The sequence below is a fragment of the Mauremys reevesii genome, linkage group 7, assembly GCF_016161935.1.
Source record: "Mauremys reevesii isolate NIE-2019 linkage group 7, ASM1616193v1, whole genome shotgun sequence".
NCBI classification, from domain to species: domain Eukaryota; kingdom Metazoa; phylum Chordata; order Testudines; family Geoemydidae; genus Mauremys; species Mauremys reevesii.
Window position 1 is genome coordinate 25,689,195 of NC_052629.1, and position 25,688 is coordinate 25,714,882.

General features: G+C 39.7%; 1 protein-coding gene across 5 annotated transcripts in view; it reads right to left on the reverse strand.

The window, feature by feature from the left end:
* The window catches only part of TCERG1L (transcription elongation regulator 1 like), a 248,497-nt gene that overhangs the window by 11,331 nt on the left and 211,478 nt on the right, over positions 1–25,688 (reverse strand). For all 5 annotated transcript variants that reach the window (XM_039482841.1, XM_039482840.1, XM_039482839.1 and 2 more), the window contains 2 exons: positions 17,955–18,024; positions 4,275–4,410 (listed from right to left, as the gene is read on the reverse strand). In XM_039482841.1, coding sequence (XP_039338775.1) covers positions 4,275–4,410; positions 17,955–18,024 — 206 coding nt within the window. The remainder of the gene's footprint in view (positions 1–4,274; positions 4,411–17,954; positions 18,025–25,688) is intronic.

Here is a 25,688-nt window from a genome sequence, read left to right on the forward strand (position 1 = left end):
CTACTGGTTACATGCTACTTTGTGAAAGAACTGGAGCATGCAGAGTGGAAGACAGGTAGAGATCCTCTGATGACATCCAGAATTCAAGCAAGAAAATCCTCCCAGAACAAACCATGACTTCTGCAGCCTTATCCCCTAGCACAGAAAGAAGAGAAAGTAGAGATTTGAGTTTGCTTTTGCTTTTTAATAATGCATTTGTGCTTTTTACCAGTGTTCAAAGCACAGTGAACAAATTCATTAAATTCAATATATTGAGTTTAGAGAGTGTGTTCAGAAGTTTAAGGAAGTTGAAATAGTTCATGTTATTACCCTTAGATTCCAAGGCTGTGTGTTTAATATAAAAATTTATAAGAACAGAAAAGAGCAAAGAGTAAAAGATTCCCAGCTTTTGGTGACTCATCAGACCAATGAGAAAGAATGCCACAGCATGACACCAGTTAGTGAGGCCAGGCAAAAGTGGCAAGACATAGTTAACTAGGCTGCCCTGTAGGAGATACAGTTCAGGTGATGTTATTGTTCTGGACCTGTCTGGAAAAGGCAGCCTTGGAAGAAACTGTACATTATAGCATAGTTTTAATTCTGCTGCTCAGTTACAGCAGGACCTATCTATTTAAGCACATGTATGGGCCGCTTACCCCAAGTACTCTGACTTCTTCATGTGTATCGTTCCCAAGGCCAGCCACCATCAGCAGCAAAAGTTACATCGATGTGTGATAACTACGGCTATCTGTTGCATGAAATTTCAGGGGTGAGTGTGCGTGAGAGAGAGATCATAGGAACTCTATTGCCTAAATACTACCATAAAAGTTATTGACATTTTAAAGTGTGTGCAATCCTGACACTCTTTAATAGCTGAATCCCATTGGATTGTAAACTCTATTACTTCTCCACAAGCATAAACAACATGCATGTCCTCTAGTATAGTATTAATAATGTTAAATCAGCCAGAGCAGCATGCCTCATATAAGGATGAGGGGGCCAGAGGTGTTTTTCCACCCCCTTTCCATCCTCTGAATACTGGGGGTGTAACTTAGAGTATTTTCAAGACTCTCTAAATTGTGTTGCATTGTATCAGCCACCTAGCAGCCACTGCAGTTGCAGGTGTCACTTGAATTGAGAGCACTCCAGTCATGCTCTAGCACAGCCATGACAACCGGGGGACTGGCAGTGGGTGACAGAGAGCCAGAATAGTTACTTCTGTGTCTGCCAGGAGTTCCTAGAGTGTGTGTCAAAATCTGGCCCCTCTTCTCCAGTAAACCTATAACTGCATTAGTTTGTGTCTATAACGGTGCCTTATTTGACATGCCTTCTCCCATCCAAGGGGACAACTACAAAAATGGAGGCACTGGATTACACAGAACCGCCATCCACAGCCTAGCAGAAAATGAAATGTATTTTACTAATGGTTAATATGAGGAGGGGTATAGTTCTGCAGTCCCTAATAAGACGAAACTGCCTTTGACTTCACTCTAAGTTTTGCCTTTGTACAGAATATTCAGGACTGGGCCCTGGAGCTGACAAAATTAATCCTAAATAGGAGATCGTATCATTGAAACTGAGCTTTTACATAGGAAATCTTGCCATACACTTACATGTAGTGCTATTGTTTTACACTATAATAAATAAAATCATATAACTGAAAACTATATTTATGTTTAGCATTCTATTATTCACACACATATATAAATATTTTATATATGTACACACACACACACACACACACAGTGGTGTACAAACAGAATATTCTGTGCTAAACAGTAGTCTTGACTGGCTGATGTGCTTTGTATTCTTAAAAATGCCTGCAGCAGCACTAGTGCTATTCAAAGAAATCATCTCTGAAGAAACAATGGCACTGCCGGAAAATGGCAAATGATATTTAAATAATCAGTGTAAAACAGCAGTAATGACCTCACTCCACTGCGTTTCTTGAGGAAGTAATAACCAACTGGGATTAACCATCAACTTGCCCTGGACAGTTAGTGTTTAGTAAGTGCCTTGGGCCTCAGTCATTAAGCAATGTAGAATCAATATATATTTAAGTAATAACAGAAATGGCAAATTTCTGATTGTTCTAACAAGTTAATCTGAATTTCAGCAATATACATCAATTTCAAAATGTCTTTCATATAACAACGCTGGTACTTTTAAACTTCGACCATGACATTTGACCTGAATCATTGCACATTTATGGTGCTATAAAAATGTTTAGTAATATTTTAAAGTATTCTGTACATTTTTAGCATAAATAATGAAATCTTAATAAGATAATTTACCGCTAGACTGCAGACATGCATATCTTAAATTCTGTCACCCCCACAGTGTGTGCATTATTGATTAAAAACTTCCCCCCACCCTACAGTGTGTGTGTGTGCGTGCGTGCGTACGGACTTGGGGGGGGAGAGGGGGAGTTAAGATATCTGCCACCACTTTGAAATGCTTTTGCTTAAAAATCACATATTTTCCTATAGGAAATATATCTGGGGGCTCTATCCTCCTTTTGATGCAGGGACGCTTAAAGGCCCTGATTCTATAACACATATATATCTGAGTAGCCCACTGAATAGAGTGGGACTACGCATGTACATAGATATGTATGTGCATAATTTTTTGCAGGATCGGGGCATATATGTATAATGTCTGTTAATTCCAACAGGATTTTATACTTGAATTGAGAGCAGAGACACTGTGGGCCTAATTTTGTGGATGCAATTTTTTGGCCATAATATTAGACAGATCTGTAATTCAGATTGTGGTGGGGATTATGGGACTGATAGATCTGATTTATTCTAGCTGTAATTTAAATGTACACTTTATCTACCCGGTCATAATGTTGATTATACAACATTAAAATGGCCTGGACAACTCCAACTACTTCACTAACTAATAATAATAAATCCAAGTAGGCTGGTCTAATTTACAACCAGCAACCAAAGGCCCTAGCATATGGTCAAGAGTTGAGTCTCCACACCTGAAACCTGCACCATTTTCAGGAATTGTGTGGATTCCAGGGGATATTCTGCAGGAGGCAAGAGGCACTTGTGCAGATGCTCCTTGCATCCATGCTGCTGCCCAGCTTCACTGGTCCCTGGTAATTCAGCTCTTGTGCTTTCAGGGTCTTCTCTCTTCATAAAAGTGAGTTATCAGGCTGTGTTAACCTGTGCTGCTTTCCTCTGATGCTTCAGGCAAAAAATGATTTGAGCCCAGCCAGTCCCACCTGCCTTTTAAACTTCAGCTATATTAAGCTGGAACCAGGCCGAGTTCCTATGACCAGAGAGAACAGCAAACGACATAGTGCCCTGTGGCTCCAGTCTCACAATCACAAATAGTCATGGAGGGAAACACGGAGCTATTAATGCTTGTGTCACTCATCTTTGCCGAGTGTCTAACAAAACACTACATAGGAAGTGTATGTACTGCAGCTGCATTTAGTGCAGGCACCTGAGCTGAAGCCCCCACTTCAGTAGAAGAGAGAGCGCGTGGCTGGCGGGGTGTTCGCTATTAGAACCCTGGATTTTTGGAACTCTCTTCTCCCCCAGGTTTGTAACAAAGTGAAGTGTTGGCTTTCAGGGCAACCTCCAAGGCCTACCTTTCTCTTTGCCTCAGGATGAAATCGGTGTTGGGCAGGGCTGGATATGGGATTCTAGGGACTGTGTGTGAGGTCGATTAATTTCACTTATATTGATGTTGCTGAGTATTTGAATCGATCAGTGGGAATTGACGGATCTTTTAATTTTGGTGTATTTTAAAAAAAAATTCTCAATAGTGCCTACACATTAGTGCTAACATAAATCTAAATGAAGAAATAAATAATAAACATTTTCTGAACATCACTGATCAAGTAAAGTAAGGAAAAATAAAAATGTATTTATAGAAAAACATTCACTTTTTAAAATATTGCAGTGACAAACTATGTATCTTTGCTGGAAGCTTTTATAGGCCAACACAATTTCATAACAACACTATTTTATTGCCAAAATGCTGGGTTAAGACCATTTACTCTGGTTCATTTTAGGTTACAGAGCAGGCAATTTTCTTAACAATTCTTTCCAATTTCTCTTTTCTATAGTGATTCCTTCATATACCATTAACATGAAAACATTCCACAGTGCCAGACGTTTACAGGAAAGTGACATAGCATCTCAAAAAGCAAGCAAAAAAAACCCCATTCCAATTAATTTGGGGGTTAGAATTCCAAGGTGCTTGCTATAGATTTCAGATTAGGTATAATATTTCCATAATTTACAAGACTCAAATAAACAAAACCTGTTTCTTACCCCTCTTTCCAGAAGCATATCTCGGAAATGGGCAATGCGTTCTTCTAAAGGAAGAATAATCTGATGTGCTGATGTTTTCACAATTTTCTCTTTCACTTCAACCTTCTCCTGATCAGCATTCTGGGGATCTTCCGTTCTTTAACAATGTACGATATGAATGGTTCAATAAATACACTGTGTAACCCTCTACTTTCTCTAGAAAACACTTTAGGAAAGAGGTTTAAATGCAGGATTTCTTTGTAAAAAGTATGTAATATTGACAGCTAATTAGCTAAATCTAATCTTTTGCATTTAATTAATAAAATAGAATTGTTCTTGAGGACCCTTCATTGAAGATAAGGACAAATATGTATATTGAAGTAAAGTATTTCTGTGTGGTCAGAGCACATGACTGAACATGAGACATTACACTGCGCTTCAAGTGATGGGAAAACTACTATTCTCCATTATGTCTGACAATGAGTGAAGATTTCAGAGTAGTGACTAGAGAAAATAATCTTATTGCTTTTGAGCTTAAAAATCAACGCTAATATTTATTTTAAGCTCCCAAGAATTCCTTAAATTCACTCCTAGGGGAAACAGTTTGACATATTATTACATGTACACAACCTGTAATGAAACATCAGTGATGAGTGTCTCTATCAGTGCAAAAATCTTTACAGACATTTATAATAATTTTCCAGGACGACTTCATTTTAGAATAAATAGCTGCTTCCAAGGAAATAATTACCACTTTGCTTTACAAGATTCACTGGAGGATGACAGACATTTAGCATGACTGTGTTGATTGCAGGAGATAACATGAAGTCATGAACATTTTTACTTAAATGTATATCAATAAGATATTAAAAATACATGGACAGATTTTCATCAGGTGTAAATATGCAGGGCTGTCCGTAGGGGGGCACGGGACATGGGGCGGGAAGTGACAAATCCGTCACTTCTGGGACCAACTGCACTGACCAATTGCACCGGCCCACAGGGTCCCCCAACGTGCGGGGCCTGGAACGGTCGCCCCGATTCGCCGTACTCAAGCGATGGCTCTGTAAATATGTATAGTTCCCTTGGAACCAGTGGAGCTACACCAATTTACACCTACTGAGGATCTGCCCCATATATTTTTAACTTAGTCTAGGGATCACTAAAATTACCATTAAAAACTCCAAAACAAAGCAAAACAAACAACAAAACAATGCACACCACTTGGAAACTAAAATTCACTATTTTTCTACTGTGTAAGTGCAGCACTGGTAGTACAAGCTCTGCCTTAACACTGGCTTTGTGAGGAGCAGCTCCAGCGATAGGCTAATTAGAAACTAAACGTCAGCTTGAACCTGTCAATAGCTCTGTCAATAGCAGTTTTGTTTGTTTGTTGTGAAGCAGATATTTGTCCACATGGACAAAAGTGAAACCATAAACTTATGTCACAAAGTCCACTGAACATCTGTGAGTATAGAATGACTTTTGGTCTCTGCTAATAAGTTGGATTACAGTGGCAGATGAATCCAGGGCTTTAGTGTGGACCTGAACACCCATAATTGAATTGTGGAAGTATAGATCTAGACTCAATTTTTTTGTCTTATTCCCATCTCTACTATTTATCAATATCCTGACCCATGTTTAAAAAATAAGGGCCAAATATGTGATAATATTGGCTAAATTTTTCAGACCTCAATGCTACACTAAGGCACCTTAATAAAGGTGACATGATTATCAGAGGCACTGCAGTTCTCATTGAAAAGATAACTAACTTTCTGCATCCAAATTTGAAACTGTTGAACATCGGGTCAGGGAGGGAGGAAATAATATACAAAGTGCTTTAACTTGCACAATTTGAAAATGGAAAAAGTTAAAATATTCTTTTCAGCTAATAAATTGCATCAGTCAGTAATGCAATATGAGTCCTAGCATATTATCTCCCTTCTATCAAAAATTGCATTGTACTTAAATCACACTAAAATTGTACTAAATAAAATTAGCAGTTTCAAAGGCATCAAATTGTTACTCTTCATATTATTATTGTGACTTTTATATTGTGTTAGCAAATTTCATTTTCCCTAAATCATAGTATTTCATAATATGATCCATGAACCTTCCATTCCAATTTATAGTATCCACACAGAACTTTTTCAAGCTGAAACTGATAGAAACCCACAATGCTACTCAATCAGCTAAGACAGCAGGAGAGACTGTTTCTCCTTTAGTTTGGTTAATTGAAAATGATCCTTAAAATCAGATGGATTTTTCATTTATTCTCAAACCAAAAACTACAATAAAGGCAACAAAAGTAGTGACAGAATGCAATCAAATATGGAAATTCATAGCTAAAAACACACATTTAAATAGTCTATTTTACTTTCTACTTTATTCCTATCACAGTTTTTGAAGCCTAGAAATCTCAAAATAGATAGGAAGTATTTTTTTTCTTTACATAGAGTTCTGTTTCTTATTTGTACTGGGATTTGCAGTTGAATATTAGGGTACGTCTACACTATGGGATTATTCCGAATTTACAGAAACCGGTTTAGTAAAACAGATTGTATAAAATCGAGTGCACGCGGCCACACTAAGCACATTAATTCAGTGGTGTGCGTTCACGGTCCGAGACTAGTGTCGATTTCTGGAGTGTTGCACTGTGGGTAGCTATTCCGTAGCTATCCCATAGTTCCCGCAGTCTCCCCCGCCCCTTGGAATTCTGGGTTGAGTTCCCAGTGCCTGATGGGGCAAAAATCATTGTTGCGGGTGGTTCTGGGTACAGCCTCATCCCTTCCTCCCTGAAAGCCGCAGACAACCGTTTCGCGCCTTTTTTGCTTTGTGAACTGTGCAGACGCCATAACACAGCAAGCATGGACCCTGCTCAGCTCAATACTGCAATCGTGGATGTTTTAAACACCTGTGCACTCTCGTGCAGTATATGGTGAACCAGGACCTTCAAACCGAGGCAAGGAGGAGGCGGAGACGGCAGCGCGGCGATGACAGTGATGAGGACGTAGACACAGAATTCTCTCAAACCGCGGGCCCCTTTGCTTTGGAGATCCTGATGGTAATGGGGCAGATTCTATCCATTGAACGCCGATTTTGGAACCGGGAAACAAGCACTGACTGGTGGGACCGCATTGCGTTGCAGGTGTGGGACGATTCCCAGTGGCTGCGAAACTTTCGCATGCGTAAGGGCACTTTCATGGAACTTTGTGACTTGCTTGCCCCTGCCCTGAAACGCCATAATACCAAGATGAGAGCAGCCCTCACAGTAGAGAAGCGAGTGGCGATAGCCCTGTGGAAGCTTGCAACGCCAGACAGCTACCCGTCAGTCGGGAATCAATTTGGAGTTGGAAAATCTACTGTGGGGGCTGCTGTGATGCAAGTAGCCAAAGCAATCACTAAGCTGCTGCTACGAAAGGTTGTGACTCTGGGAAACGTGCAGGCCATAGTGGATGGCTTTGCTGCACTGGGATTCCCTAACTGTGGGGGGGCGATAGATGGAACCCATATCCCTACCTTGGCACTGGAGCGCCAGGGCACCCAGTACGTAAACCGGAAGGGGTACTTTTCAATGGTGCTGCAAACACTGGTGGATCACAAGGGACGTTTCACCAACATTCACGTGGGATGGCCAGGGAGGGTTCATGACGCTCGCGTCTTCAGAAGCACTACTCTGTTTAAACGGCTGCAGCAAGGGAATTACTTCCCAGACCAGAAAATAACAGTTGGGGATGTTGAAATGCCTGTCATTATCCTGGGGGACCCAGCCTACCCCTTGATGCCATGGCTCATGAAGCCATACACAAGCAGCCTGGACAGTGGTCAGGATCTATTCAATTACAGGCTGAGCAAGAGCAGAATGGTGGTGGAATGTGCATTTGGCCGTTTAAAGGTGCGCTGGCGCACATTACTGACTCGCTCAGACCTCAGCCAAACCAATGTCCCCTATGTTATTGCTGCTTGCTGTGTTCTCCACAATCTCTGTGAGAGTAAGGGGGAGACCTTTATGGCGGGGTGGGAGGCTGAGGCAAATCACCTGGCCGCTGATTACGCGCAGCCAGACACCAGGGAGATTAGAAGAGCACACCAGGAAGCGGTGCGCATCAGAGAAGCTTTGAAAACGAGCTTCATCAATGGTCAGGGTACTGTGTGACTGCTGTGTTTGTTGATGAACACCCACCCCCCTTGATTGACTCATTCCCTGTAAGCAACTCCCCCTCCCCCTTCGAGTACAGCTTACTTATGCAAATAAAGTCACTATAGTTTAAAAATCATGAATTCTTTATTAATTCATTATAAAAAGAGGGAGAGAAGTAAGGGTGTGGTTTGGGAGGAGGATAGGAGGGATGGAGAAGGCCACTAAAATAATTTCACATTAATGACAGCCTTCTGGTTGGGCTGTCCACGGGGGTGGAGTGGGTGGGTGCACGGAGCCTCCCCCCACGCGTTCTTACACATCTGGGTGAGGAGGATGTGGAACATGATGAGGGGTGAGGGTGGTTATACAGGGGCTGCAGCGGCACTCTGTGATCCTGCTGCCATTCCTGAAGCTCCACCAGACGCCGGAGCATGTCAGTTTGATCACGCAGCAGCCCCAGAGTTGCATCCCGCCACCGCTGATCTTCCTGCTGCCACCTCTGATTTTCCTGCCGATCTTCCTGCCGCCACCTCTCATCTCGGGTGTCCCTCCTGTCCTCATGTTCACTGGCATCTTTCCTGTAATTTGATACCACCTCCTTCCACTCATTCAGATGAGCTCTTTCCTTGTGTGTAACTTCCATAATATCCGAGAACATTTCATCTCGTGTCTTCTTTTTCCTCCGCCTTATCTGGGCTAGCCTTTGGGATGGAGTAGGGAGGCTTGAAAAATTTGCAGCTGCATGAGGGAGAGAAGTATTTAAAAAGATACATTTTACAGAACAATGGTTATACTCTTTCACACTGAACAGCACTATTCACCTTACATAGCACATGTGATTTCCCTACAAAGTCGCATTTTTCATCTTAATACTGAGTGCCTGCAGCTCTGGGGTTACAGATCTCACAGACACAGGTCCGGGCATCAGAATTCAGCTTGCATGCGGCCATGGTAAGCCACTGTCTTTCGGCTTCTGCAGTGATTTACCCCTCCCCGCAACGCATGGCTAATACCATGCTAGCTCCCTGCTAATCACCACCCTTCCCCCCCACCACTGCGTGGCTGGTAGCTGGGAAGATCCCCGCTGACCAAGCATGAAAAAGATCATCGGCATTTCACTCCTCCCCTCCCCCCACTTGGCTACGTGCAGGAAAGGATTTTTTTTAAGCTGCTGCAGTCCACGAACCCAGTAGGAAAATGGCCATCCCCCTTACTTAAATTCCTGATTTTCAACCAGGTTACCCTGAACGATATCACTTTGCTGAGGATAACACAGCGAGATAAAGAACGGATGCTTCTTGAATGACAGCAATCACCGGGACCATACGCAGCTATGCTTTGCCATGCAATAATACCTGATTACTTGCTACATGCATGGCGTGGTAAAGTGTCCTACCATGGTGGACGGAACAAGGCTGCCTTGCCCAGAAACCTTCTGCAAAGGCTTCTGGAGTACCTCCAGGAGCGCTTCATCGAGATGTCCCTGGAGGATTTCCGCTCAATCCCCAGACATGTTAACAAACTTTTCTAAGTAACTATACTGTCTGCGAATGCATCTCAAGTCCTCAGGGCAAATCAATCATTAAAAAACGCTTGCTTAAAAAACAATGTTTGATATTTGCAAAGGTACACTCACCAGAGGTCCCTTCCATGGCTTCATTGTCTGGGGTAGTGACTTGGGAGGGTAATTCCGTCAGGGTGAGAAAAAGCTCCTGGCTGTTGGGGCTCACGGATTGCTGTGTGCTCTCTGCTAGCTCGTCCTCCTCTTCTTCATCATCTTCCCCATCCGCATAATCCTCAGCCATGGCAGAGATTACAACCCCCACCTCAGAATCCACAGACAGAGTGGGGTACTTGTGGCGCAGCCCCCTAAAATTGCATGCAGCTCAGCATAGAAGTGGCATGTTTTTGGCCCTGCACCGGACCTTCCGTTTGCTTCTTTGGTTTTCTGGTAGGCTTGTCTGAGCTCCTTAACTTTCACTCTGCACTGCAGTGAGTCCCTGCTGTGGCCTTTATCTGTCATAGACCTTGAAATTCTTTCAAATACTTTTTCATTTCGTCTTTTGGAACGCAGTTTTGTTAGCACTGAATCCTCTCCCCATATAGCTATCAGATCCAGTACCTCCCGTGCAGTCCATGCTGGGGCTCTTTTTCGATTCTCAGGAGACTGCATTGTTACCTGTGCAGATGAGCTGTGCGTGGTCACCTGTGCTGATGAGCTCGCCACGCTGGGGAAGCAGGAAATGAATTTCAAAAGTTTGCGGGGCTTTTCCTGTTTATCTGGCCAGTGCATCAGAGTTCAGAATGCTGTCCAGAGCAGTCACAGTGGTGCACTGTGGGATACCGCCTGGAGGCCAATACCGTCGATTTGCGGCCACACTAACCCTATTCCGATATGTTAATCCCGATATTAGCGCTACTCCTCTCGTCGGGGAGGAGTACAGAAACCGATTTAAAGAGCCATTAAAATCGATATAAGGGGCCTCTTAGTGTGGACGGGTGTGGCGTTAAATCAGTTTAACGCTCCTAAAACCGGTTTAAACATGTAGTGTAGACCAGGCTTTACAAACTTTCTATGGGGACAAGAATCACAGTGAAATCTGTCATTCCTGATAGGGGATGAATCTTTCTAGATTTCTACACTTTCCAAATTATCACAGCTGATTTACCTTAATATGCTCTTTGGATTACATTCTGACTAAATACAGCAAGATAGCAGATGGGATTCAGTTTTGAAGATGACCAATTAAAACCTATGACATGAATGGTGCTGATGAATTTTTAAAGTAGACCAAGGCCTTAAGGCAAACTTGGTAGGCAAATTTGGTTGTCGGTATTTAAAAAACCCTGATCTTAAACCCATGCACTTGGAGTTACAATCTGGACTCCCAGAGCCTTTAAAATCTAGTGTAAAAAATGCATTGGATCTTCTAAGCAGATAAAGGTATTAAGCCATATGCTGCCTTCAGCTTCCACTGAAGTAAATGGGAGCCATGTGGTAATCCAGAGACTGAATAGGTCACATTACATTGCACATTCTGTCACATGAGAACTGAAAATTTTTCACACAATCTCACAGAAACAATGTAGTAGATGTACTCACTATTGCCCCATATTTTTAAGCAATTAAGAATAGGCAATTTGAAGACATTACAGATAAACTCCTGTTTCTAAGTAATCTGACTCTTTAGGAGAAAAGAAAGATTTTGCCGCCTTTGTATACAGTATAATTAGTGTGTTGCTTGAGTAAGTATGTGGCCTGCATACTTTAAGTACTATAATTAAACTGTATTTAAATGCAAATTAAACTATAGTAATAGGTAGAGGGCTTCTTACAGACAATAGCTTGTTGAATCCAAAACTACTGAACTGTAAGTGTAGATTCAGGACTGGAAATATGAAATAAGGACATATGAAATAGACTTGATCCAAAGTCTATTGCAGTAAAATGGGTGTCTTTCCATTCACTTCAGTGGATCAGGCCTTAAACCAGCTATTGAAAATATATTACCATTGCAAAAAACAATAAAAGGAAGAGAATTAGAGTGTGAAGTATAAACCATTTCTGCTAATGTGCACCTGACCTGTCCATGTGAAAATCAGGAAAGGCAACAGACATAAATATACAAGGATTAGCAAACTTTAACATATATATACAGTATACAGTATACTTGCTGTGCTCTAAGTATAATGAATTATGGTTTAACTTTGATGAAAGTGGATATTAGCTTTAGAATAAGACTTTCTTTGTATCAAATGATTTATTGTGTGTCAAAGGAATAACATAATTTACTTAGGTAAGTTTACTTTCACTGATGGAAAATAACTGAAAATTCAGTGAGGAACAGGGCAGGTTTTCCAAACCATTATGTTTATGTTTATCACACTCAACCAAATTTGACGTAGTAATTTTCGAATAGGTATTTCCTACAACATGTAGCTACAAGGGGTCTGATGCATAAAAGATAGTCTATTGGTTGGGGCACAAGGTATTTGGGAGTTCCCAAGTTCAATTAACTGTTCTGCCAGACTTCCTGTGTGAGGTTGGGCAAGTTACTCTGGAGCAGAGTTAGGCTCAGTGTTGCAAAACTAACTTTAGTTGCTGTGCCACCTAACGGAATCCACAGTCCAACTCCCTATACAATACATGGGGAAAGTTAAGCGCCTAAGAATAGGAATCACTGAAGCCAGCATACTGAGTGGGGAGCTGCCTGAGCTAGCAAATAGGTGTAGCCCGGTGGGCTAGCTTACCTCTATTATAGTCACTGCTTTGTATTATAGTCTGCTTTATTATAGTCATCAGTACTGCAAGGAACTTGCATCCTGTAAGACATTGGCTTCAGCAGTTGGCATGAGGCTTGAGGCCTATGAATATTGGCATAAATAAGCTTAGGTAACCCCTACATTTTGAGGAACTGGAAGTAGAGAAGAGGGAATTTTGTCCATAATGATATTTAGCCAGCCACAGAAACATGAACACACACCAGCTTCAGGAAGGTTTTGGATGGATCATCCAACTGCAAGAGTGCCATGGGAACAAATTTATATATATGATAATGGGGTGAAATCATAAATATACTAACCTATAGAAAAAGGACACTAACATCAGTAAGGGGAAGAAATACAAATAAGGAAGAGGGAAGAACCCCCCACTGAATATGTATTAGACATGGTAATGTCAGCGTAACATACTATAAAAGTGGCATCCCCACATGTGGGCAGTAGGAGAGAGAGATGTAACCCTTGGGAGGGACCAGATCGATGGCCACTGGTGAAGATGAGGAAGGGGATGGTGATGAGGAAGATAATGGCTAACATTTCAAGTTGTTCTGCAAGGAATGATGTGAGTATGGATGTTCAGATGTACTTTTTGTATTCTATCTATCTACCTTACTGAGTTAGAGTGTGTGTGTGACTTTGCCAAATGTATTAATAACTTATTTATTTGTAAAAATAACAGAGATCCTATAGTGTGAGTGTTGCACCTGTGCACCTCAGGGTTCTCAACTGTATAATAATTCTAATAATACTGGGCCTGATATCGGGACAAGAACCTGTCTACCCTCAAAGTGATAACTTGGGACTCTCATATAGATCAGGCTACATAGGAAATGTGGAGAACTGAAGTATGGCATAAACTCCACCCCTCAAAGGGAGTTAGAGGAAAGCACTTATCTCCACTTGGGACTCACAGCCATCCATGACCCTTCTCCTGGAGGTAAGCACCTAAGTCAGGTCTGTCCCCTCTCACCAAAAAAACAAAACAAAACAAAACAAAAAGTTGTTGTAGTAGTGCTCCCCCTAATAGCCCAGTGGTTAGGGCAATCACCTGGGCTGTTGGAGAATCAGGTTCAAGTTCCTGCTCCAATTAATAAGTATTTTATACAAAGTGGAACAGCCTCAACAAGAGAAATGGAGAGACATCCACCCCAGAATACCCCATAAGACAGTAGTTAGGGCACTCACTTGGGAGGTAGTAGGAGACCAGAGTTCAAATGCCTGCTCTGAATCAGGCAGAGTGAGTATTTGAACCTGTGGGTATCCTCCCACATCCCAGGTATCAGCTCCAACCAGTGGGCTATGGGGCATATGGGAGGGCACCCCCAATCACACACCCCACAAGCCAGGAATGCCTGGTGGGGCTTACATGTTCCAAGAAAGGACTAGCTATTTAGGAGCCAATTATCCTCTCACTTACAACTGTATGGCAATATCTCCAAATGAGTTGCCATAGTCTTACACAGATATGAAAGGCAGAACCAAGACTACCGAGCCAAATTGTCCTCTTCATTCTGGACTCTTTGTGCTACTCAAGCAGCTGAAAAGGTGTATAGTCTTAATTGGGTAGAAAAGGTAGAGATGGCTCCAACATCACCCACCCTTAAAGGCTCTTGTGCTCATGCTGTTCTTGGGTGGCATAACAGGCTTATAGCTAGCTGGTATATTTAGAGAAGCCCAGAGACTACTGGAAAATATGCCAGGGCTGGAGACAATATAGAACTAGACCCAGGATTAGACGCTGCAATTGGTTGTTCTGTGGCCCACCCCTCTCCAACAGCACAAATGAGAATCTGAAATAATGAACAGTAATATCCTCATGCTTCTAATAACAGTTTATATCTGAGGCCTTACTATAAATATAGGTAGAAGGACTTTCCAATGGCATAAACATGTCTTGACCTCCAACCCCTAAGAATCTCATTCATAACCCCAGTATTATGGCAGGAGAGCTAGTTAGGAGTGTTAACTATTTCAAAATATTCAACAAACTTTTAAAGGGGGAATAACTGTACTATACCTTTATCAATACAGATTCCACCTGGCCCTTATGTGGGCCCACAATGTGAGGGAGGGAGACCATGAACAAATACTATGAGCAGCCCAAAAGCATGCCAGCCACAATTCTTGCCCTTGTGCTCAAGTGAACAGGGACAGCTCCCACCGTACTACCCTGATGGCACACACAGCCCAAAGGAAACGGGGAGTAGGTGGAGCCATGACTCTGTTGCCATTGCCCACAAGCCAGTGAAGCTGGCTGTGTTCATAGAATTAGGGATGGAGAATATGCTACAGCCTTCTAAGTAAGAAATTTATAGGAGGCATTCTGCTGCCTTGAGAATGCATCCTTATGCTGTCTCTGAAGCGAAGTATTTCTGCCCCATCTCTTACTATAGGGCAGGCTATGTGCCATCATTTTAAAATAAATTCTAATTTCAGCTACAGAACATCTTGTACACATAAATATGCTGGCATAAGGAACCCATTGCACTTAAGCAGCTGTATTTCAGTTCCAGGAGCTGCTGGCTTTTCACTGGTTCCTACTGCTGCAGAAGCAACAATTATCAGGTATCAGCTTGAGGATACATAAATTTACTTGTTGGAGCAATTATCTGGAGAGACTAGAAATATACAGAAGGAACATTTGATGGGCTTTCTATCATCAGTGGGGTACACAGAACACCAGAACAATGACTAGTACTACAGGAAACTCATCTGGACCAGTCTCCCATGTATCTAATTAATTAAAAAAACTAATATAAAAGAGAGAAATAGAACTAAGAAAGGAAGATAAACTCCATTCTATGAAAAACTGCAGTTTATTTCTTTAAAAACTGAAGCATTCAAAGAATTTCTATGTCATAGATCTGCAGCTACAGTCCAAATGTTGATATATTTAAAATATATATTTAGACTAAATGTCTTTAGAGTAACTGTTGAAATATTAGCTTTCTAAAAATCCATGTAAGTACTGATTTTCTTGTAGGATAATTCAACCATGTCAAGAATTCCTTATATGTTACTAGAAATAAAGTAAAATTAAAAAGGATACTGCTTAAACCATATAGTAATTTGTGCATGTTTGCTATGACTGAGATATCAACACATTAGGGAGGTCAAATCATTGAGGGATTGGGATCACAGCAATGAAGTTTGAAGGACTATTAAATTTTTTAGCCAAATATTATTCTGTTTACTTATATGAATCATGTAAATAATGTCTTTGATTTATTCCTTGTGAGAGTAAAGCAACCATTCCTCATCAGGACGGTTATTTTTAAAAAGTGGAAAATTTGAAGATAGGTTTAATTGTGGGGCTCTCAGTGTCTTTTAAGATAGGTGTATATCTTGTCGCAAATTTCAAATATAATAAAAATTGCACTATTTGTTACACTTGTGCAGTATATTGTTTCAGGTAAGAGTGAGAAAACCTTGCTATCAAACTCAAAATTCAATGTTTAGGCAGTGTATTTTATAGACAGTATGTAATGCACTTTTACTAGGTGCTATTTTGACTTCTACTGCTATGTACATTTATTTCTGAAAGCAGTCTCTTTTGCTTGTGAATCAAATTACCCTCAGAGTAAAGAAAAAAAAAGATAACTTGTCATCCTTTATGTACAATTCACTACAGGCAAAATTCATTTGTGGTGTGGATAGCCAATATAAAGCACTCTACAGCAATTATTCATCACACTGGAGCTTCCCTGGTCCTTGCTCACTCTGTGTTTGTGGTGGAAGTGGTCTCTGTACTGGCTGCACCATGAGAGCTGTGATGGAGGAGATAAGCTAGAGGAGCTATATTTATGCAAGCAGTACAGACATGCTGCCCTAGTGCATTGGGTGCAGAGGGCTGTGCGACAATTCAGAGGCCTGGGCCCCCCAGTGTGGGGCTGCATTTGACTGCCTCAACCTGAATGACATTTATGTATTTATTTAAAACAAAAATATATATTTCATGGACTTTGCAAGGAAAATATAGACAAAAAGGTAGGTCAAATTTGGGGTCTCTCAATTTTGACAGTGCCCTTTTGAATGTAAAGAAGATAAGAGACCATAAAAGAGTCACCTTTTAAAAGATGAATAAGTAATGGCAATCCAACCAACATGGGACAAATAATCTCTATTCACAAGTAGGCAGTGGAGGAGTCACTGTTTGACCTCATGACATTCTGGGTAGCAATGTTTTATGATCAGCACACAGGAATGGAATAAATATGGTTTTCTTGAGATTACTAAAGAACACTCTGTGTCAGGAGTTCTTGGAACTTTTGGTTTGGGCATATTAACAGTCAGAGGTTTTAACACTTTCCCACCCTGTCTTTTAAAAACCCCATCTTACTCAAATGTTGAAAATATCCACTTACACTGATATAATGAAACTATGACCTGTTGAAGAAGCAAAACTGACACTGACCTCTATAAGGGCAGGTATAATCAAGAGGAACTCCAATGAAGTCAGTAAAACTACAGTGGTAGAAAAGCGGCATAAATGGAAAGATAATTAGCCCCACAATGTTCATCTTGGAAATGTAGAAACACTTTGTCTCCACTGTTCAAAATTGGCCCAAAGCATATCAGTTGACATCTATACAGACTCTATTATGCAGGCAATCCTTATGTCATCTTATACAGAACCAGCAGTGTTGCAAATAACTACTGTTTGGGGTAGGAAATAATTCCTCACTAACCATCCTCCAGAATGCATTTATTCCCTATTTTATTTTATTTTTTGCAAGGAACTATTTTTGTCCTGTTCTGGTATGGCATGTGCAAAAGGATATTGGATGAAGACTCGTAATGAGAGACAAATCCAACAACACGTAGCAGAAACATCTTGAAATATAATTTAGGGACCAAATTCTCTGCTGGTTAAACAGGCACAGCTTTGATTGAGTTTTGCCCAGTTAAACCAGCAGAAAATTTGACTCATTGAGTGAAATCCTGGCCCAATGGAATTCAATGGCAAAACTCCTATTGATTTCAGCAGAGTCAGGATTTCATCTAATGTTTTTAACAGGCATCATCTTTCTTGAAAGCTTAATTTAAACATTTATTTGTTCTGATGTAAACAATTTCCAGTTAGAAAACGAATAGATGGTATGTATGGAAAATGGCTCTTCTGAAGCACAAGGGGTGCGAACAAAGGAATAGACACCTTGAGGATTGCTGTCACCGATGATGCATGCAGATGGCATAAATTAGTTTCTTCTTAGTGCCATATCCATAGTAGACTTTGGCTTCTCTACAGAACATATGAATTAAGAAAGAATAAAACTTACTTATTTCTCTTGGTTTTGGTGCTATGGTCATCACTTACTTCCTCTGGACAAGAACTATCACTTTTATCTGCTAAAAAGAAATGCATAAAATTGGAATTATTAGACAGTTACTATCTACATGAAAATAAAAGTCTTAGAAGTCTCCCTTCACTTGTCCTTTTGTTCTGATACTCATAATATTGGCTAATTTCTGCAATGATTTTTCTTAGCTTTACAAGATACTTTATAAAATCCGCATAGGTGAGATCATCAAAACAGAGGGATAAATACCAAAAAATGACACTTTTCTTATTTTTGCTGTGAAGGGCTTCTCACTGTACATTTGTGATTGTTTAAATATCACATTTGGCTGATAAACTGAAAAACATAACCACAAAGATGTTTATGTTACATTGTTATTTCAATCCTGACAGGGTGAATGATTTGAGAATGCTCACTTCCATCACAACTGCTTCCTTTTTCCTATTTCTCATTCCCATTTACTGAAACATAATGCTGCTTTCTTGTTAAATCTGACACACTGTGTGGGTATGGAAGCAAAGATAAGCAGATATTGTGGACTCTCAAACTCACAATGTACAAAAACCTACTTTGGCCTGGATACTCTCCCAAAGAGGGCTTTGAGATGAGGTTGTAATTCATAATGAATGTGAAGGTTATTAAGAGGACATCTATTTTTACAATTTCAAGTACTTCATTGTTTTTTTCACATACAAATTACAATCTCCACCGTAACAGTGCTCTGAATTCAAATGCACTGGCTACCAGAATTTATTTTCACTCAATGCCTAGGTTGATTTTTGGAGTTTTAAGCAGTTTACTGGGGAAAATATCATCCTATATGTGCTGAGCTCCTAGTATATTTAAACAACAGAAAGACCAACCCTGAGCCTCTCTGCAGCAGACTGCAAATCCTGAAATTGTGTGATATGAACACAGATCACTATGATGAGATGAAAAAAACACAATTTCATTTGTGACTTTAAAAATAGATCTGAATCCAGATTTCCAGATCAACAGCCTTACATTCACCCTTAGGGCTTGTCTACACTACCCGTCAGATCGGCGGGCAGAGATCAATCCAGCAGGGGTCGATTTACCTATCTAGTATAGATGTGATAAATCGACCGCTGAGCGCTCTCCTGTCGACTCCAGTACTCCACCAGAATGAGAAGCACAAGCGGAGTCGATGGGAGAGCATCAGTTGTTGACTTACTGCAGTGGAGACACCACAGTAAGTAGATCTAAGTACATCGACTTCAGCTATGCTATTCACTTGGCTGAATTTGCATATCTTAGAACTACCCCGCACGGTAGTGTAGACAAGCCCTTAGAGTATAATCCTACCGCCACTGAAGTCAGTGGCAAAACTTTAACTTCAGCGAGTCAGGATTTTACCTCTGAAGCCTACACTAATTAACATATAAATATTAGTATGATTTCTTAAACTATATTTAACAATATATATTATTAAATTATTTTAAACCAATAAGTCCTTTGTATTTGTGCTTAATACTAAATTTACATTATGGGTCAAATCCTCCTTATATTGACGCCAACTGGAATTTGGCATTTTACTTCAAAGGGAGCAAAGTCTAGTCTAAATTGTTTTTGTCTCCTTGTTTTAAGGAATATTAATTGTGTTTCAATGAACAGAACATAAACCAAACTATAGCATAAGGGAGAACTACAGTAATATAAAAAAGCCTCAGAAACTCTGAGGCTGGAGGTTAGGAGCAGAGACCCTAACAAAAGGAAATATATACCAGGTTAAAATTATTTAAACTCTGCTGACTACAGAGTAAATTCAGGGGAAGCAAAAATGAATGGCACTTTAAAATAAAAAGGCTATGGCCTATATAATACTTATAAATACATCAGCACAAGTATCATGAATATACTTTGATATATGGTGATGAATCTAAGTAGTGTTTTCAGTATCAGTACAATGCATGGACATAGTTATCCATAGCTACTAAATTCTTCTATAGAGAAGCCTACATAGAAAACAATTTAGGGACTCAGAAGATAGAGTAAAATAATACAGTCTTGCTATTTTAAAGCCATTAATCAGGAGCTATTCATCCTGCTGAGACAGCAGTGATCTTAACTTTAATAAATTCCTAAGAGAGTAATATGTAATCTTTTAACAGTGTACTTGATGTTGCTTTCAAAGAGAATTCAAGTTAAAAATGACCTGAGGTACAGGGCTGATTGGGCAAGCACAATCCTATTTCTACAAAATGGCACCTCTAGTAAAAAAAAGCCATGCTCAGCAGGCATCTATGCCAAATAAAAATCAATTGTCTCTTATCTGAGTTAAGCTTCAACACGTTAGCAAACATCTTAGACTGAATATCTACAAAACACTTTATCACACCACAGATAGCCCTCTCAGAGTTGACTAGAAGATACATACTGCAACTGTTATTAATCTCAATGTGAGACCATGTTTCTTGAATAAAGAAGGTAGGGAAAGCAAGTAGAAAGAATATGAGTCCTGTCTGAAGTAGTAAGATTATTCCACTCTACATCTGAATAGGGCAAGGAAAATATTGATCAACGACAGTCCAAAGAATATGCGTAGTTCTGAAGCAACTGAAAGTTGGATATATAAAATCGACTGAAAAACAGTTATAAGACCCCATCTAGTTCTCTAAAGAAAGCCATCTCTCTGTTAATCGTTGCTATGAAACAGATATAAACTGTAAATCTAGCAGAGGTCAAAAAAGCTAACAGAATATTAGGAACCATTAGGGAAGGGATCGATATTAAGGCAGTAAATATCATAATGCCACTATATAAATCCACCTTTGATACTGTGTGCAGTTCTCGTTGCCACATCTCAAAAAATGTATATTAGAAATGGAAAAGGTACAGAGAAGGGCAACAAAAATGATTAAGGTATGAAACTGCTTCCATATGAAGAGAGATTAAAAAGATGACTGTTCAGCTTAAAAAAGAGACAATTGAGGTGAGGGGGCATATAAGAGAGAAGACAGGATACTGGGTTGGATGGACCATTCATCTCACCCAGAATAGTCATTTTTATGTTCTTATAGTGTATAGTTACTGTATGCATTTTAGAAAGAAAAAAATCAAAAAAATCTGAAATCAAATTAGAAAGTATCAGTATTTTTATGTTGTTTCTGATGCACAGCCTCATCTCAAACTCTCCTATCGTCCTGCTTGTCTTACTCACTTGAGTTATCCTGTTAACTGCAATGGGACTACTTGCTTGAGTAAGTTGTGCAAAATCTGTCCCAAAATGTTTAAAGTAAACACCACCTCTGCAAATTTTAAGTGGCAAACTTTGCAACACAAGACAGAAACTATCCAAGATCTCCCACAAGGAAATAAAAATCAAGTATGGTACTATTGTTGGGCCCAACTGCAGGATCATATTCTTGGGAGATGAGGGACCAGAGGGAAAAAAAATCGAATAATGGATTTATAACTTGAGAAACAATATTACTTGATTATAATCACTCTGTATAGTATTAAGAAGGTGTGCTACACTAAATCTGATGGACTGTCAAGCTTAATTCTAACTAGTTCATTAATTCTGAAAAAATATCACCACATTACTAGTGTTAAGTTGGTTAAGGATTCCATGACGACAAAGAAAAATCACTCATTATTTTATAAAAATAATTTAATTTATAAGTAAACTTAATAAATAGATTCCACTGGTCTGAGACAATGTTTTACACATCTATTTAATAGACCTGTACTAATATTTTTGCCTGAATATTAATGAAACCAAATTTCTTGCTGAATTCTTGAGGAAAGAGGGTGGATCAATTCATATTTGTTTTTGAATATGGCTCCTGTCCAAATATAAGAGCTAAATATGAAACAGAAAACAGTTCTCTGTGCATAAAAACTGCCTTTCTATTCAGCTAAAAAAAAATCCCAAAGCCTGATTTCCATATTATGGGGCACCACAGGCAGTGTTGTCAAAAGAGATTGAAAAATCCTTCGATATGGGTCCTCCTCTCATCCCAAACTGCCTGGAGTGTTTTCTCTGTGACAAGAATTCTTATATCTAGTTCTATCAATATGGTTTCAATCTCTCTTGCTAGTGGCTGAATGAGAAGGAGTAAGCCAAGAGCACAGCCTTTGGCTGGAAACAAATGGGGGTTAGGGAAGGCATTGGCCTCAGGCCATGGTTTTATTTTCTTGGTTTCCTATATGTGCCAAGTTCCATTCTTCAGTTTCCACCTCTGTAGCCTGTTCTGTGTGGAAGGACAATGACAACAACTCTACTGAATCCCTGGTGCAAGTTTCATTCCAACCAACTTTTTAAAAGTACATGTTTCAATAATAAGTTGGTAATAACTTAACCTTGCGTCATTAGTCTGTGGGACTTTTAGTCAACTGCTCCCTTTCTGGCAACCACTGGACTACTCAGATGATTACTATGGAGTGGAAATGGACATTAGATGGACATTTATGGTGATATTGCTTTTGCCCTGGTGTATGGGACCTGTAAGACTTATCTCTTGTTTAGTTTTTTTAAGGTAGGAATGGACAACAAAGAAGGGATACTGGTACAATTTCATCCATAAAAAAGTTTGATTTTATTGATATCAGAATTTTAGACCAAATAGTAGATGCCCCATACTGCCTTGTATCCAATACACTCTTTTAAAAAAGCTAAATATTATTGCTCATAACCTCAGTAGCCTTTCCTGGCATTCCACTGGGTGATCATTTTTCTAGTTCATTTACATATTCTAATGATCTGGGTGGTTTTATGACTTTGGATATACAAATTGAAGTAGAGACATGTTTCTGAACACACCATTCCAATATATGAAAATGTCATTGCCTATAGAAATAAGATGACAAAAATCCTCAAAAATCTTTGAAAAGAGAAAGGGATATCATGGTTGGTATCTGATCACAATATGATACAGTGGAGTAATGATACACAGCGCCAACAAAATAGTGCTATGGTCAAAATGAGTTACAGCAGAGACTCTTACTTACAAGAAATGACAGGTCAAGGATATGCCCTCTTATATGTATTGTCTGATCTGAAAAAGTTAAAGTCTATAAATTGGCCATAAGCTTTGCTATTAATGATTTGTACTTTGCCTGTAAAGATCAGTAGGAGTTGAACACATGTCTGCAGGGCTACCAGGCAAACAACAGCCCCACATTGCTACCCAGCTGTAACCTGCTCACTTCCTGTCACCCACAATCCAGAGGTTCAACACCCTGGGAAGTTTAGCCTTCAGTGGTCTGACTGACAGTGGTCTTAGCAATCCCTGATTGGCTCATTGTCCTGATATAAACTCAGGGGAAGTATCAGGATGCATTTAGGCAACAATGTGGATCCCTATCTAGCTAGCTGCCTGCCCTGACTCTCTGTTCCTGAACTCCTGGTATTGGTCTCAGCTCTGAGATAGATTATAACTCCTGATTGATCCCTGGAATCCCAATACCTGATACTGACCCTCAGCCTGATTCCTGACTCTGACTATGGCTTGACCCTCAGCTTGACTCTTGACCCTGATCCTGGCTCTGATCCTTGGCTTCAATTCTGGAAACCCAAGCTCCTGCCACTAACTTTGCTTACCTTCGCCCAGGATCCTGACACTACCTAAATTGATATAATTCCAGCTTCTCCATTATGTTACAGTGGTGTGATGCTGGTGTAACTCCATTCAAGACAACTGAGTGGCACTAATGTAAAGCTGGTACTGAGGAGTGGAGAATGAGGTCTTCAATCTCTAAGCAGCTGAGTATATTGTATTAAATCATATATTCCTTACCATGTTCATACTCCAACTCCTCCCATATATTTCAAAGACAATGGAAATTTTGCCCACCTTTGGATTGAGAGAAATGGCCCAGTATGAACCCATTAGTAAAGAATCATGACACCTTCATAAATCTCTATAAGAACTAATTTTAACAAAGGTGGAATAATTGATAAATGTCTAAATGTCATTCCTGAATTACAAATGCACTTGATCTTTTCATTCAGTGATGTACTGATAACCTATGATACTCTGAAAATAATTATTCTTGTTCACATTTTTATATGCCTTTGATTTAAAAATTTTAATTAAACTCAACAGCAACTAAACCAAGTACATTTGGGAACTATCTCACAAATGTGTAGCTTATTTGGTTTATTTATTTACTCAAGATTTTCAGTTAATTGTTATGCTGCAAATAATTTATTTGACCTCATCAGCTAATATACTCTAAGTATAAGCTGATTTTCTGAAATACTCATACAAATCCCATTTATATCAATGGAAGCTGCAAATTATTAGCAACAATGAAAATCCAGCTATAATTCACCAGAATAACCTGACACAATAGTCAAGGCATAATGTGACACACACACAATAGCATGTAAAGTATAGGACACACAACAGAAAAGGAATTTCTTAAATAACACATACCAACAATGGCATTGGCACTAAGATGTTTTGAGGATTAATGATAGGCTATGAATAATGGCCCTCAGTTTTGTCTTGGGTTATCATCCCCACCTACCCAGTCATTAATTAATCCTCCAGAATGCCCTACACTTTATTGCTGATGCTAAACAAAACTTATGTTGCATTGTGCTTCTGAACCAGAACTTCAGAAGATTTGGTCTTGAAGCCTTTGGTCACTGTGTTTAACAGAAAGTTATCTGCTTCATATGAAGAAAGCTTTGATTTTGTTCCAAGTCTCTTTTAAAATTGAATTTATACCTGTAAAGGCAAGAAACTCATCTCTTAAATGATGCCAAGTGATAAATAAATACATCCCCTATAGTAACAATGAGGAGTCCAGTGGCACCTTAAAGACTAACACATCCCTATAGTTACCGTCTATGGATTTTTTTCTATCAAACATTTACAGCAAGGTCCTGACTATTACTTACTTATATCAGCTTGCAAGAACAGCCTTTCATATCTTCAGTTCATCCTTACAACTCCTATTTAGGAGTAGTCCATTGGGAATTGTTTGCAGATCAACAATATACACTATGCCCTTTAAAATTTACGGTCTTTTTACTTTCATCATAGATGAAAAATAAATCTCATTTGATGTACCTTCATGGGAAATGTGGGGATTGTTTTCGCTTAGTTACAATATATTAGATTTTCAAAAATAATTTTTAAGTTTATTTTTCTTCTTCATGGACCTCACCACTAAGTATAGACATGGATTAAAGGAGCTTCGCAAGTGTAACTATACTATGAAATACATTATTCAATCCAATATGTGCTGGTGGTGATGATCCCCCAATGCAATCAGCTAATTAAATATGAACAGTGCGTCAAATAATTGGTCTGCATGTAGACCTTTTCCTAACAAGGGTAGAAAAGTTGTTGTTCACCCAGTGCTAATGTCCAGACAGCGTGGCTCTAGTCTTTCTATTACCACACTGGGGAGAGGGAAGAAGAGGGAAACAGCTGAGGTCTGCGTTGTGCCCAACTCCCTCACAATAGCTGCAGCCAAGAATGATCACACAGCGCAAAAAGCAACACTAAATGGTGTGGAAACCAGTAATAGCCCAGGGCAGACAGGCATCAGCTGGCAAAGCAGGTTTTTAAGGAGCAGTATTTACTTTTATAAGGCTAAATAACTGGTAAAGGGGGAGATTGAGGGCCTAGCTCATGTTACTGAGCAAATACTGACATGAGTTGTCTCAGTGGGGACTACTCCTATAAGCGGCCACTAATGTAAGTAATTGCTGCACCACTGGCGGCTGAGTGA